The sequence below is a fragment of the Balaenoptera musculus genome, chromosome 4 (genome assembly GCF_009873245.2).
Source record: "Balaenoptera musculus isolate JJ_BM4_2016_0621 chromosome 4, mBalMus1.pri.v3, whole genome shotgun sequence".
Lineage (NCBI taxonomy): Eukaryota > Metazoa > Chordata > Mammalia > Artiodactyla > Balaenopteridae > Balaenoptera > Balaenoptera musculus.
Window position 1 is genome coordinate 36,322,196 of NC_045788.1, and position 15,176 is coordinate 36,337,371.

General features: G+C 40.5%; 1 protein-coding gene across 4 annotated transcripts in view; it reads left to right on the forward strand.

Moving 5' to 3' along the window:
• The first annotated feature begins 771 nt into the window (after window positions 1-771).
• Window positions 772-15,176, forward strand: part of LOC118894180 (TCDD inducible poly(ADP-ribose) polymerase) — a 28,251-nt gene continuing 13,846 nt past the window's right edge. The window contains exons 1-2 of one of the 4 annotated variants that reach the window (XM_036850065.1): window positions 772-1,021; window positions 3,897-4,853. In XM_036850065.1, the coding sequence (XP_036705960.1) occupies window positions 3,937-4,853 (917 nt within the window). In that variant the 5' untranslated portion in view covers window positions 772-1,021; window positions 3,897-3,936. Of the gene's footprint in view, window positions 1,022-1,045; window positions 1,127-1,420; window positions 1,572-3,896; window positions 4,854-15,176 lie in introns of those variants that run through there. The other 3 variants (XM_036850062.1, XM_036850064.1, XM_036850063.1) reach the window with 3 other exon arrangements.

Below are 15,176 nucleotides of genomic sequence, written 5' to 3' on the forward strand. Positions count from 1 at the left end.
ATCAGGGCTGTAGTCTAAGCCTCCAGCTCACCCGGCATGCAGTAGGCACTCGACAAATTTGTTGAATGAATAAACAAGTCACTACCGTGTTTGTGGCCTTTAAAACACATATACGTGCTTCTACCGTCAAAACCCAAAGCTAGGTTTCCCTTCTGCAGTGGTGAGAATGTTTCCCGTGAAACAGGAATGCCTGCAACCAGGTCGGGCAAGCGCAGGCCGTGGTGCGCCGCAGGGCCTGCCTTGCGGAACGGGGCGGGCGACCCCGTCTGGCCGCAGCGGCCATAGCAGCTGATCGCCTCCTCTCGGGGTCGGCGGCGTCAGGGGTAGGAGGCCTCTGGTGAGGAGACAAATAAACAAAGCCAACCGCACAGAAACGGGTTGTTCCGTTTCACATCCTCCCTCTCCTCCCTCGGGTGCCTGACTTTCCTCCGAACAAAGTGACCCTCCATCTGTCTGCAGGTAGGTGGAGCCCGCCGCACGGCGCGAACCTCCCCTTCTCACAGCCACGCGATCCCAGACGCTTGCGGACGCAGACCCTCCGGGACCCAGCTGGCGGCGAAAGGACACGCCCCCTCCAGGGAGCACGGGGCCGCTGCACGCACACCTCGCGCGCCTCCCCGCGAGTGAGCGCGCATGCGCATGCGCACGCGGGGCGGGCCGCCTTCCCGTCACCCACTGAGCTCCCGGTCCCCTCACCCCACCCCACCCCCCTGCCTCTCAGGCTCCGCCTCCGCGACGGGGCTGCCGAGAGGAGGCGACCGGAAGCCACTTTAAAGCAGAGCTCGAGGTGACAGGCGAGCGAGCCGGGTCGGGAGTGCAGTCGCGGATTTCTGCGCTCCCGGCGGCGGAATGGCCCGAGCGCCGCTCGCCGCGTCTCCGGCCTGCGACCCCTAGACGCCCGAGTCCGTCCCCCACGCCCATCCCCACACACACCCCCCTCCCCCCACCCGGCGCGAGCACTGTAAGCCGGCGGCTCCGCGACTCGGCTCCTGTGGTCCGTTCTCTCAGGCTGCCCGTTCAGGTAAAGGGCTCCGGGTGGGCTCTGAGGGGCCGTTGAGGGACCCTCTCTGGGAAGGCGGGCGCGGAAGGGGTCGCCGGCCTCGCTGCCGGCGCTCACGGATCTGGGGTGAGTGATGTTTAGACTGCCTTTTTGTACTGAATTCACTCGGATCCCGTCAGTATCAGGACGGTATTGGTTTACACTTCTTAGTCACTTCGGGCCTCTGGCAGGTGTATAAATTGGAGTAATTCGCTGAAGGGTTTAGTCTGGGGCGCCGGCGTCTCCCCATTCCCACTGGGTCGGGGAGACTCGGGGGTGCGTCTGTGCGGTTGCCCCCGCTGGGCAGACCCTGCGCGCTCTGGGGCGCAGCTCGAGGGGGAGGGCACGGCCGCTGAGAGGAGCCTTCCGGCGGACCCGCGTTCCGGCTGCAGCCCAGAAGTTTGAAAGCTGTTTTCAGTTTAACTTTGAAGTCGTCGCCTTCCTCCCTGACGGCCCGAGAAGCGCCCGCCGCGTTTCCCCGGCTCTTCTTGGGTCGAGCCTCCGAGACTCGCAGGACGATCTTCGCGGGAAGGTCGGTTGAGGAGAGAAAGAAATTAACTGTGGAAGGCGCCGCGAGTGGCTTCTGGAAGGGAGGGCAGCCAGGGCGGGAGTCTCTCGTTGGGTGGGAGGAGGCTGGCCCGGGGGTGTGAGGGCAGGCGGGGGCAGGATGCTCGGGAACACACGGGATGGGCCGCGCTGCGCGGAGTTGGTGCGGCCCGGGGTGGGGGGGGAGGGGGGCCGAGCTGAGCAAACTGCCGCGGCCGGTAGGAGGCGTCGCTCGAACCCGAGCGTTGCGCTACGCCCGGCCGGAGTGCTGAGTTTGGAGCGGGCAGTTTCCCCGGATGGTGCGAGGGGTCGGGAGTGCCCGAGAACCGGGGGCATCACGAGGTGAAGGGTGGAGCGGTAGGTCGCCTACAGCGGGGACTGGAGGAAGTGTCCTTCCAATCTTTATTTTTCTGTTATGCAAACTAATTGAGGAACTAGATTCTAGTGACTTCCCCACTCCAGCCACTCCTCCAGTTCTCTGCCCCTTTCTCGGTTTTATTTCTGAGGTTGACAGAGGGCAAAAATAGGAAAAGTTGTGGCGTGTGTGTATGCACCCATGTAAATGAACTGGGTTTCGTCTGTTTTGCCTTGATTGGGTGTGATAGGAGTGGTGTGTGTGTGTGTGTGTGTGTGCGTGCGTGCGTGGGGGAAGGCACAGGCCGGTTTGGTGTGGTGAAGAGGGAATACCACAATCTGTGCCAATTGTGCCTTGAGGCAAGAGCACCAAATGATGAATAATAACGCCTGGTTTGGCTGCTTTCCAGTTGATTTATGTCTTATGTCAAGTCCCTCCTTCTTCATGAAGCTTTCCCTAACAATGCCAGCTCACACTGAACTCTCCTTTTTCTACCTTTTCTTTTGTACTTACTGTGTGCATTAAAACCTTGCTATATACTGTGTTTTTAATTTTTTTGAGTTTGATCATTATGCACTTTTTACACATGTACATTTATGAATCTCTCTAATTAGTTCTTTAATATTCATTTTTCTGGGTACTCAATTTTATCATTTTGTTGCTATTGTTGACCCATAAAGCCTCACAGAACTAGGCATTTAATAGGTGCTTTTTCTTCAGAAATTCAGCAAAAAATTATTGTGTAGCACCCACTATGTGCATTGTGCCAGGCACTGTACTGGGTACCTGGGATGCATACTTGATGAAGTCATGAGCCCTTGCATCAAAGATTTCTTTCAGTCTGTTGGACAAGGGAGAAGATTAATTGCTCATCACCACCCCTTTACCACCTGGCACAATGCTCAGTAAATATTTTCAGAATTAGTTAATGAATGCTAGATTGTGGAGGAGACACCATTCATCATTTTACAAAGTTTTCTTTGCTTTTTACTTTAAGTTCCAGTTTCTTTCAAGGGGTCTGATTCTTTGAAGAAAGCACTTTTTTAGTCACTGAGTAGTTCATTAGGGATCTGAAATTTATTTGTTTGTTTTTTTTTTTCTTGTGTTATTTTTCTATGCCTTCATTTGTCTTTTTGAAAAAATGCATATATGTAACTTTTCTGAAGACAAGGAGGCCCCTTTCTGTATTAGGAAGTTGTGTTTGGTTTCTAAAACAGTGTGCAGTGGTTGTTGCTGGTGTATCTTCTGTTACTAACAAGCCCTGATATTCTTCCTCCAGTAGTGGTAATGTTTGGGGATTGCAAAAGTAGACCCTTAACATCCTTGGGGAATATATTGGAACTTTCTGAATCTAGAAATGCTTCAGTAGGCTTTCTCCCATATAATATTTCAATTGAGAGCCCCTGTTTCCTGAGTATATCCTCACACCCCAAATTCACTCACAATTAATTAATTAAAAACTGCAAATAACTTTGCAGTTTTTCCTACGTTTGACAAACTTTATTTTTTTAACAAAGAAATAGTTTTTGTCACCTCATGAGATAGGCAATACCTAAACAACTGTGAAGAGAACCACAAAGCTGTAGAGATTTGGTTTCCCCACTGTCATTAGAGGCACTTATTTCTACCCCTCACCCTCCACCCCATCCTAGACTTACTGTAAAAATTCATACCCCAGCAGAATTACAAATCATATATTAAGTCCACAAATAAATGTCAAGAGCCTATTGGAAGATACTATCTCTCTTTCACCTTTATCTGTTGTGGGCTTTTGAATAACCTTGGCTGCTTTGGAGCCTTGATTTCTCAGTAAAATTTAAAACTGACCTGTAAAGGTGAAATACAGTATAAGAGGAATGATTTCAGGGACTTAGAGACTAGAACAAAACACGTTGATGAATGTATAGGATTCGGTTGTTGTCAGCTTGTAAATGATCTTCTTTCCTTTCCTGGTAGGATTTTTTACACTGAGGAGCAATTGGAGCTAATCCACATCATGGAAATGGAAACCACAGAACCTGAGCCAGACTGTGTAGTGCAGCCTCCCTCTCCTCCTGATGACTTTTCATGCCAAATGAGACTCTCTGAGAAGATCACTCCATTGAAGACTTGTTTTAAGAAAAAGGATCAGAAGAGATTGGGAGCCGGAACCCTGAGGTCTTTGAGACCAATATTAAATACTTTGTTAGAATCTGGCTCACTTGATGGGGTTTTTAGATCTAGAAATCAGAATGCAGAAGGGAGCAGCTTACATGAACCTATGGTGAAAAAACCTTTGGAAATCAATCCATCGTGTCCACCAGCAGAAGACAATATGTCTGTCCTGATTCCTGATGGAACAAATGTTGGGGGCCAGATACCAGAAGCCCATCCTACCCCTGATGATCCTGAACAAGTGGTTCCAATCCAGGATCATAGCTTTCCACCAGAAACCATCAGTGGGACGGTGGCAGATTCTACAGCAGGGCACTTCCAGCCTGACCTTTTGCACCCAGTTTCAAGTGATGTTCCTGCTAGTCCTGACTGCATAGACAAAGTCATGGATTACGTTCCAGGGGTTTTCCAAGACAACAGTTTTACAATCCAGTACATTTTGGATACCAGTGATAAGTTGAGTACCGAGCTCTTTCAGGACAAAAGTGAAGATGCCTCCCTTGACCTTGTGTTTGAGCTGGTGAACCAGCTACAGTACCACACTCACCAAGAGAACGGAATTGAAATTTGCATGGACTTTTTGCAAGGCACTTGTATTTATGGCAGGGATTGTTTGAAGCACCACACGGTCTTGCCGTATCATTGGCAGATCAAGAGGACAACTACTCAGAAGTGGCAGAGTGTATCCAATGATTCCCAGGAGCACTTGGAAAGATTTTACTGTAACCCAGAGAATGATAGAATGAGAATGAAGTACGGGTATGTATTTATAACTACTTTAAAGCTATTGTTAAATCCTATAGAGAAGGTAAAGAGGCTTTAGTAGGGTGGTTTCTTTCAGTAGTAACCTAACAGGTTTTATTTTTTTTGTCTACTGTTATTCTTTTGGCTGTATGCTATTCTGATTTTTCATGGCAGTTGAATGCAGGCTATTTATCTAACCAGACAATGAAGGTTTTATGATTTGAACAATTCAAATGTCACTCTGTGCAATATGTGTGTGACTGAGAAGTTGCATATACATTGAGTGTTGTGAATCAAATACTATTTTAATCACACAGGAGAGCTTGCTTTTGAAAGAAAATCCATGGAGAATCTTATAAATTACGAATGCCTAATTTATCTAATTTTAAAGTTTTGTATATTGAGTAGTTCCTATTTTTTAAAGGAAAATAGTATTATTTGGAGATTTTTGTGGCCCTCTCTACATTTTGAATGGTCCAAACAATTTTTCTGTGAATGATTCCGAAGTACCTCCCAAACTTCTGAATCATGCCCAAACATGTTAAATCTCTTTTTTAGTTTCCTTAAAGCTTTTTACCATTAATTTTATTATTCTATTTATCTTACAGATAAAATAAATTGTTCCACAACTCAGGGTATTTTTTTAAACCGGAAAGAGTCTTTTAACAATGAGTGAAGGGAAAATTTATGTTAATGGACATATTTGTTTGTCATTTACATAAAAAAAAGTTATTCTCATGTTTTTGTAGGCAAGACATGTATATAAATAATTTGGTTCTTTTATGGATGTCCAAGCATTATTCACTGATAGGGAACTGAAATTTCCACATCTCAGTTCTTCTTTAATGAACTTGAAAGTGGAGAAAATTATACTTGCCACATGTAAAGTTGCTAGTGCAAAAATGGCTGTATAATAAGCATTGATCTTTATATTCCTAAGTTGTTTCTCCTGTAGTATAAAGGGACTTAAAATAGTAGGCTGACTATCCTAACCCAGAAGTTCAGGAGAAAAACTTTGTGGAGAGTCATCTTTGTTCACAGATAAGTCAGGTTACACTACCCAAGTGTCTGGAGAGTTAGAAGGCAAATGGTGGCAGTGAACCATTTTCATGTTGTCTAATTCTATTAGTTTTGATGTTAACCTTCCGTGTTCTAACAGTGCCAGAGCGTTGTTGGCATTACAGTAACCTGGTCTTCGTTTAACTTCTCTTGCTCCCATTTAGTATTAGCTAGGTGGTTTTCTTTGAATATTTCAGTTGTATAGTACACAGATCTGTGTGTCTTTTTAGCAACTTAATTGCCATGAGACTGGAATTCTGCATCTTGTGTTTCAAAAGGGACATATGGAACAAGATGAGAAACGATATAAAGCCCAAGTTTAAAGGCGTTATTATGTAGAAGACCTCTTCGGATAAAAGTAAAGCTTATATCAAAAATGTCGTTTTCCTGATCATAAATGCATTCTCTTGATAATGTAATGCATTCAAGATTCTGTCTTGCTTGGGTAGCAAAATTCTCAGATCCTGTAACAAAGCTAAGTACTTCTGACTTATTTTTTTTAGCCAGCATTGGAAGAGAGAAAAATGTTTTCCATTTTGTCTTAAAAATCTTTTTAATAAGGTATTGTCCAAAATCTCTGTTGCCCATGAGCTAGCAATTCTGATTGGTATGTCAAGGGTAATTAATTTTATATACTTTCAAAGCCACTCTAATCCTTCCATCTCTAGATTGCAAAACTGTGCAGAAGAGTGGCCTCCCACTTCACTCTTATAAAGCAAATTTCCAGTCTGCTAAGCACTTCAGCATCTTGGTACATTAAGTTTCTATCTGTTTGAATTGCTCAGGAAGAAACTAGCAGGATTATTGTCCAACACATTACGTTCTGTTACCTTGAGCAAGGCAAGACAGGTATTTTGATTCCCAGAAAATCCAGGAACTCTTAGGATAGCAGCACACTGAGTATTTTATCCTTTGGTAAAATTTCTTTGCTGAAGAATAGACATAGATAAAAGCCCATACGCATTCATTGTTGGATCAGTTATAAAGTAGTTGCAGTGAGTGCTTGATTTCCAGATCAGTTTTAAGGAAGTAAATTAATGTTTATTTGACACTTGAGAGAAGTATGAGTGAATTATTATAAGTGGTCCTGCCCTGATAAAAATGGCAAAAAGTATTAACAGTTAATTACTAGTAAAGTGAAGTTCTCTGTGGACTACAGTAAGAAATGTTATAAGATTGTAGATAGCTAAATGTCAAAAATTAGGCTTTTGGGAAGTTGACCTGTAGTCATTGCAACCTGGTTTTCCTTGTATTCCAAAGCGATGTTGTGTTTCCTGGCAACAAGATGCAGATAACGGCATGTTGAGCCTTGCTGAGAGATTCACAAACAAGCTGGAGCAGCCCAGGTTCACATGGTTACCACATTATTTGGCTAAAGCTATTAATCTCTGTGGTCAGGCCTGTAAAGCTGGTCTATCTGTGCAGATTGCACATAACCAGGAAGTGTGTGTTCAGCTGTGTATATGCCCAAGTCGAACCAGTCTTTGGATTCAGGAATAATGAATGGCAGTTGTTTATCCCACTTGTTTTCAGCAGTTTATATGACTTGGTAAATCATTATTATATACTATACCCATAATAGTTCATTGTGTGGAACTTGGGGAAAGTTCATAGTTCTGAGTCTCTAGCAGAGACAAAAGTTCATAGTTTCAAACTGTGTAGATAAAATTCTTTGGTTTTTGCAAATGGATTTAACATCTAACTTAATCCAAATTAGCTGTGCAGTGTTCATTTTATTCTCAAGAGTGAATGGAAGGAAAGTTGAGCTAGGTAAGTTCACAGGTGCCTTCCAACCCTTTAGTCAAGATGCTTAGATACTAAAAACACGTGTAAAAACAGGATTTTAGTAATAAAAGTGCCTGCTTGGTTCATTATAATGAAATTAATTACTCTTTTCCAATTTTGCCTTCACCCCAAATTACACCATTCCACTTTGCTTTCTCATTCCTTTTGTACATCTGCAAAATCAACTGGAAACTAGTTGTATGTATGAACTCCCCATATTTAGATGCTAAGGCTTTTGCACACGGGATGGGCTTTGGAGAATTTCCAAATTCCAGATAAGCAGTTAAGAAAACAACATCGAATGTTGTGTTTTCCATTAAGAAAACATAGTCTCTGACAGTTTAGGCACTCATCCTTAGTAGAAAATGATATTAAATGGCAGGACTAAGCAGTTTTAAAAGGGTCTCAGTAACTGTGTGGAATACTGTTGTGGATAATTGAAATTGTGGAGGATGTGCAAATCTCCCTTCAGCAACTGCGATCACCATTGGTTTTCACATTACATTCATTTTAAAGTGTGCCAGGATAGTCTTCTAGTTATTATCGCCCATAAGGAAGAGGCGCTGTGCTGACCTTATTTTGTAGGTAATTTCACCTACAGTGAAAATATGACCAGTGATTATTTCTAATTCTGAATTTCCTGCAAAGGGGGGAGGATGAAGAAGAAAGTTGCAAACTGACTCCATGGTTAATTTTTCTCAGAAGACAGTGTTCTTTTCTCCTCTTTAGAATTAAAGCTTATTGATAAAAAAGGAGTTTAAATTTTATAGCTTAAGCCTAGAGTGTTGTCATAGCCTTAGCTAATTAGTTTTGAGTGATTTTGATTGCTGGTGGCTCTTAGAAGTTTGTTTTTGTTTTTTTAAAAACTGTCCAAGGGACAATACCATTAGAAGACTTCACAGGAACTCTGTGAAAGAAGACAAGGAGAATTGCATATTAGTGATAATAAAGAGCATATGCTGTTCTTTTCTGTATGGCTTGCAGAGTGGATTATCTAAAGTAGAGCAAGCTCCTGACTGAACTCTACTGGAATAGTTAAATTAGCCGAGTTAGCTCTGGCCTGCACAGCTGTGATGATGTATGAACTAACTCATTATGTGTTATTGATAATACTGGAGAGAGGAGAACAGCTGAAACTTACTATGCCTTGTGACTTTCTGGTATTTCTTGAATATACACAGCTGGATGAGTTTGAATTTATTTAAAAAATTCCTGCCTAAGAGAAAGCAAGAGCTCCATAAGCAAGAACTGTGTTTGAAGTGACTTTCAAAATATGTGCCTTGTGCTTTAGGAGAGAGCAATCCAGTGAATTATTTTCTGTACCTCTTTATGATGCTATTTACATATGAAATAAAACTAATTGGCTTCTGTCTATACTAATCCAGGGAAGTTAATGGGTCTGTGTAGAGCTGTCATGGGAATCAATAGCAATCATTCATTTATTCCCTTTCTAAGCAGATTAGATTTTTTGAAGCAGCTGTCACCTGGCTTCAGGTTGGGGTCAGTCTGTTCCTGATATATTCATGGTAATGAAAATGAAGCTTGCAAAGATGTGTAACTTTTAAATCAGACAGTTGGAGGAAATAACTTACAAGGTTATCTCACAGTTCCTAAAAATAATTGCATGATACATTCATTATACATTTTCTCGTTGAGTTGACTCTAAATCTTTTACTTTTTATTGTAAATAAACAGAAAAAAATAATTACTCCATTCAACATTTAAAACTTCATTCTGCATATGTGAACATGCAAAAAATGCAACTTTTGACCGATTACTGTGTTCCTGTAAAACTACTTCCATTGTTACACTAGAATTTCTAGATTCTAGGTTTGCATTCTACCGTAAAACAAAGGTAAATTCGTAAATTCCATCTGGGTGCATCTTTGATCTTAGTGATCCTTAGTTTCATATTGGGTTTGGGGGGCTATTTCTAAAGGGTGAAAAGCAGTATGCAGCCCTTACAAACCTTGACTACTTACGGAATTCTACTAAAATCCAGCCATTTGAGATTGTGACTGTTTTCCTGTGGCCTCTTATATCTCCTCCTCTGATTGGAGAACACCAGATTCTGCATCCTTTGTCTGATGGTAATAATTTTGATCACATTTAAAATAGGACCTGAGATCCTCTTAACCTAGGTCATCAACCTTTGATAATTACCAGTATCCTGTTTGTGAGTTGTAGTTGCCTTTTTGTGGAAGGAAAGCTTAAGTACTTTTGAGTTACAAGATGATTCTTGATTATCCTGGAACAGCTTTCTGTAAGGCTGGTTCAAATTGGACACTGGTAAGTTTTGCAAGAAACTCCCTTTGTAAAAGCAGTAGAGTTTCTCTTTTAAATAAGTCTGAGAGTCTTAAGCTAAAAGGAAGTGAATATGAATGATATTTGTATCTTTGGAAGATACCAGAGTGCTGAGGATTGAGCCATTTTATGTTTCATTCTGGGCTTGAAATCGTTAGGTAATAGCTTAAGCCCTTGAGGTGAACTGTACTTTGCAACACCGTAAACAGAAACTGTACAAAAGAATAAAATATTTCTAATTAAAGTTCATTTCTAGGAGCAAACAAGTCACATTTTTAAATATGAAGGAACTCCCTTAACAAAACCAAATATTATTTTTGTATTTATGGCAGTGCTTTCTAGGGACCAGGGATCATACTGCACAGACTCGCCTCTATTTAAAATCCCTGTAAGTGTTAAACATAATCCAGCCCAGTCCCCAACACATTAACTGAAAGCCTCAAATTTCTAATGTAGATGAATTCCTTGTTAATAGGGGGATTTTAAATTACAAGGGATAGTTTCTGAAATACATTTTGAAATCTTTGAAAATAAAGGATTTTACGTAAAAATAAATTCCACTTATTTAGCTTGGTAGTTTGATTTGTGCAAAAGATAGTATTGCAGTCTTGTTCTAAATAAATATGACTAATTCTGTGATCAGGCACTCAAAATTTAGAAGTTGCTTATATTAATAAACTTCTGATTATGAAAATTCCAATTTTCCTTGCTGACCTGTCCAGTCCCTGTTGCTAAGACAAGCATAGAAAGGAGTTAACTGAGCATTCCTATTTGCCGTGACCACACCGCAAAATGTGTCTGTCTCCTCCATCTTTCTCTGCTATTGCTGTTTACTTACTGGTAACACCCACTTGACCAGTAAAGAACCTTTGCATGGTCATCACAATGAAAGGATAAGCATGTATGAGAGTGGGAATGCTAGAGCAAGTGTTTCTTTTCACATTCTACAGAAACCAGTGATTTGCGAATATGTGTGCCACAAAATGTTGTGTAAGGAGTGTATTAGAATCCCTCGTGACTAAGTTATCTGAGAAGGAGATCGGGAAGTTTGTATTCTTTATGCAAATAGATATCCTTTGTTTTGGTGCTATTGCTTCTGAGCTTAAGGAAGGATTTGTGAATAGTCTTATGTTGAAACTTAGCACTTCTCATAATGATTGGAAAATGTTTAGTTTAAGCCACATTTACAGGAATTTCTCTTTATTACATTAATCTTTTGTTTCCTTTTTTGAATTAAGAGATTCTTAAACTGTCCCTCTCATTTGACATACAGCCATAGAGTTTGTGTGACTTTCTTTGCTCTAGGTTTTTACCAGCACTGAATAGTCAGGGAAGAATGGCAGGGGTAGGGGTCCCAGGGTGAACTTTGCTTGCAGTGTAGTACATGTGCTTTCAGAATCTTGCCTGCACCCTGTGATCTTCAAAGCTCCTGCAGCTGATCTGGGCATAGGGAGGGCAAATGGCACAAAATACTTTAAGTAATTTCCTGCTGCGGTTGGTCTTTGGTTTCTGACTGTCACCTGGCTTCGCTCTTTCATTTCCAGGCATTGTGAGAATAAAAATAAGCACAGGAGAAATACCAGGTTTGCCTTCCAAGGTAATAAAAGAAAGACATCGTTGAATGGGGCGGGGTAGAGTATGTGAAACAGGAGGAACTTTGCTTGGTTGCCTTCTGATGTTCGGTTTGTCAGAAATGCTGCCACACATCAGAAACTTTGTGTAAAGTCTTCTATTGATACAATTAATTTGTTACTAAAAATTAATTTAGACTGTCTTAACTAATTGATAAAATTGAAAGAGAAACTTGGCTTTGTAGAATCTCCCTCCCCTAGGAAAAGTTACTGACTTAAGACCCTTTTGAAAGGTTTTGTGGTCATAGTTTACAAAACCTAGACAATAAAAAAAATTCTCTTAATATGTTTTCTGTAGGAAGTCTTTATTTTTCTTCCAGAAATTTGCTTCAAAAACTCTCAGACAGTGATAAATTCTTTATATAGTTTGTATACATTTAAGTCTCTCATGCTAAGAGCCTCTTACTTATATCTGGGTTCTCATGATAAGCCTTCAGTGAGTATATTTTTAATTTGGTCACTAATCAATTAGTTTATCTGTACTAATTGGGGAAAAAGACAAGGCAAATTTTTAGATAAAAAGGATTTGTTTATAATTTTAAAAGTCAATTCAGAAATAAGCTAATAGATTGTATCTTACTAGGGGTTATTAGGGGATATATTTTATGGTAATTATTTATAATTAGTATTTCATTTATGTGTAAATGAGTTCCAAATTGTTTGAAGTTATTTGAAAACAATTATTTTTAAGAAATTTCAGCATTTGCATGCAACTGATTTTATAATTATATAGAAAAGTTTTATAAGTAAATATATTTCAGACCACTTTAGACGTTGTCAAATTTCATATACACAAAATTTAATTAATCAGCTGAGAACACAGCAGACATTTTTTATTGTCTACTTTGAGACAAGTAACCTCCTTTCTTGATAGAAACCTCTCAGTTTTAAAAATATTTCACTTAAAGGGGATATTTGCTCATCTTCATAAAAAGCAATAACTGCATAATTTAAGGTAGTATAAGGCATGATACATTTCTTTTTAATCTGTTGTGTTCTTTCTATCCCAGCTGTTCTTGTAGAAGTTGTTTCACTTCCTTTTCAGGCCATGGTTGATAAGTATGTCTCACTTAAGTTACCTTCTAGGAGTCTCAGGACATGTGACTGAACTGGGATAAAAGTTAAGGCTGTATGACATTTTTGATGTCTTCAGTGTGCAAAATTTAAGCCCGTGCCTCCATAAATAGATAGCAGTGAGATCTTCTGATCTCATAAGCATAATTTTTATTTATGAAAGATTTTAGGCTTATCCACATTGTATTAAAAAGTTCTTTTGTATTCTTTGCTTTGAACTTACAGTTTTGTAATAAAAAAAAAAAGCCCAACGTAACAGTGTTTTAGTAGGTTCTCTTCCTCAGGTGGCTATTGTAATTTGCTTTAAGTGGTTGCATGGGGTAGAGGGGACTTCAATGTGTGATATATTTAGGGGTTTAGGAAACAGGTGTACTCAGATGGCCGTGTCTTAGTACAGAGTTTTTTGAGAATAAACTGTTATACGTATTTGTTTAGTTCCCCACATGCTTTTGGAGAATATAGAATAATAAAAGCTTAAAAACAAGTATCCCTTCATTTAGGAAGCCTACCTGGCTGCCTTTTTTCTCCTATTTCTTATCCTCTTGTTTTTATTTCACTGTGTTCACTTCTAGAATCACTTTAATACCACAGATTATATGTCTGACAGTTTGTAAATCAAACATGGGGTTTACAAATAAATGTGGTTCCACACAGCATCCACTCATTTACTTACTGCCTTCTCATTCACCTGCTTCGAAGATGTCCTAGGAGGGACCAAGAGAGCAGCACACACAGCCAGAAGTTTGCCCTAAGAAAGTTGATCCCCAGAAACTCATTGACTCTTAAAGTAAGGAATATTTTTACCTACCCAAAAATCTTTTGAGGTAAATCCATGAACCAGGTTTAATGTTAATTGTTTTACGGAGTGATCTAAATCTCAGCAATCCTGCCTTGAATAGGTCAGGTCTCCTTAGAGGTGGGCAGGTTTAATTGTGAGTCAACATTTGATTCTTAGTCTGCTCATAAGTACTGAGGGCCATATGCAAAATAATTAAAAAAAAAAAAACAACTCCCAATTTTGATTTGTAGGTATGTCTGTGTCTACAACTACTTCTGGATACAAAGGGGAAAACCCAGTTGTTACCAAGGCCCAATGTCATAGTGTAGAAGTTAAGTAGAGAATTTTAACCTCTGGTACATATTGAAAGATATTGCTTTGTATATAGGCAACATACAAAGATAGATAATTTTATAGATAATTTTTATTGCCTCCCCAAATAGCTTTGCGCTATTTATTCGAGTCAGTGTTAGCAAAAGTCTTAATTAGTAACAGAATAAATGACAGTTACTATGCTTCTAAAGCAGAAAGAGTACATAGTCCTCTGAAGTTTAATAACTACACTGCTGTCACAAAGTATGTTGGTATTATATATGCCATGGCTTTGATTCTCATCACCTTGTAACATATTTGAAGGGATCTATAAGCTGCCAGATATTCCAACATTGCTAAATGAGTTCCTGGAAACATCAAAGCCAGGTATCAAAAGCCAGCTAATATTTCGTGCGCCTGTGAAATTTCTTTAGCAGCAGCAAACATACCCCATCTGTCATGCCTGTCTCAAGTCTGTAGCAGAAGAGCCTAAATAGTCTCCATATTGCATTTGATCTTTATCCTTCTATCATTATGACCCTTAGTTTGGGGAGACATTTTCACTTTACATCATAGTAATAAATAATTGTGTCTGATTAATCCAGCTGATTAGGGTGGGTGTTGACTAGTTTGAGGTCACAGGTTTATCCTTGTAGAAACCAGTTAACTTTTATAGGCAGGAAGCCAAGGTTCCGAAGTCTAACCCACCTGGTTAAAAGTGTACAGAGTAGCGTCCAGAAAACTTTATACTTAATTGACCTTTGCTAAAGTCTGAGTTCTATATCTTATTTGCATCATCTTCCCACTTAAATGTTTTCCGTCTCCTGTGACTCCTGTTTCATTCAGTGGCACCATTATCCAGTCTTCCAGATCAGAAACATGGGACACATCCTGGACCCTTTCTACTCCCTTCAGCCCCTCTATGCAGTTAGAGTCTAACTCTTAAATACGCTCAAATCATCCCCACTGTTAACCTCCTGAGTTCTCTACCATCATTTGCCTTATATGCAGTTCTAGTAGCTATAGGTGGCTAAGCATAGAATAATAAATATTAATAATAAACATGCTGATAAATATTTAGCAAATAAGGGCCTGTCTCCACCCTTCCCCCACCTTCCTCTACCAAAAATAAACAAATCAGTCCTCCATACCACTACTGTTGGAGTGACGTTTATAAAAGGCAAGTCTGACCCTTTTTGAAACCCACCAGTGATTCCTGCTGCGCACAGAATCAAGTCCTAACTTCTTAACCTAGCGTACAAAGCTCTTCGTTATCTGGCTCCAGCCAGCCTATCCAGTCCAGTCTCATCTCTTATCATCCCACTCACACACACATACACCCTGACCTCCCACGTGAACTGCATGTGCTGCTCACTCTGGGTCTCTTGTGCCTCG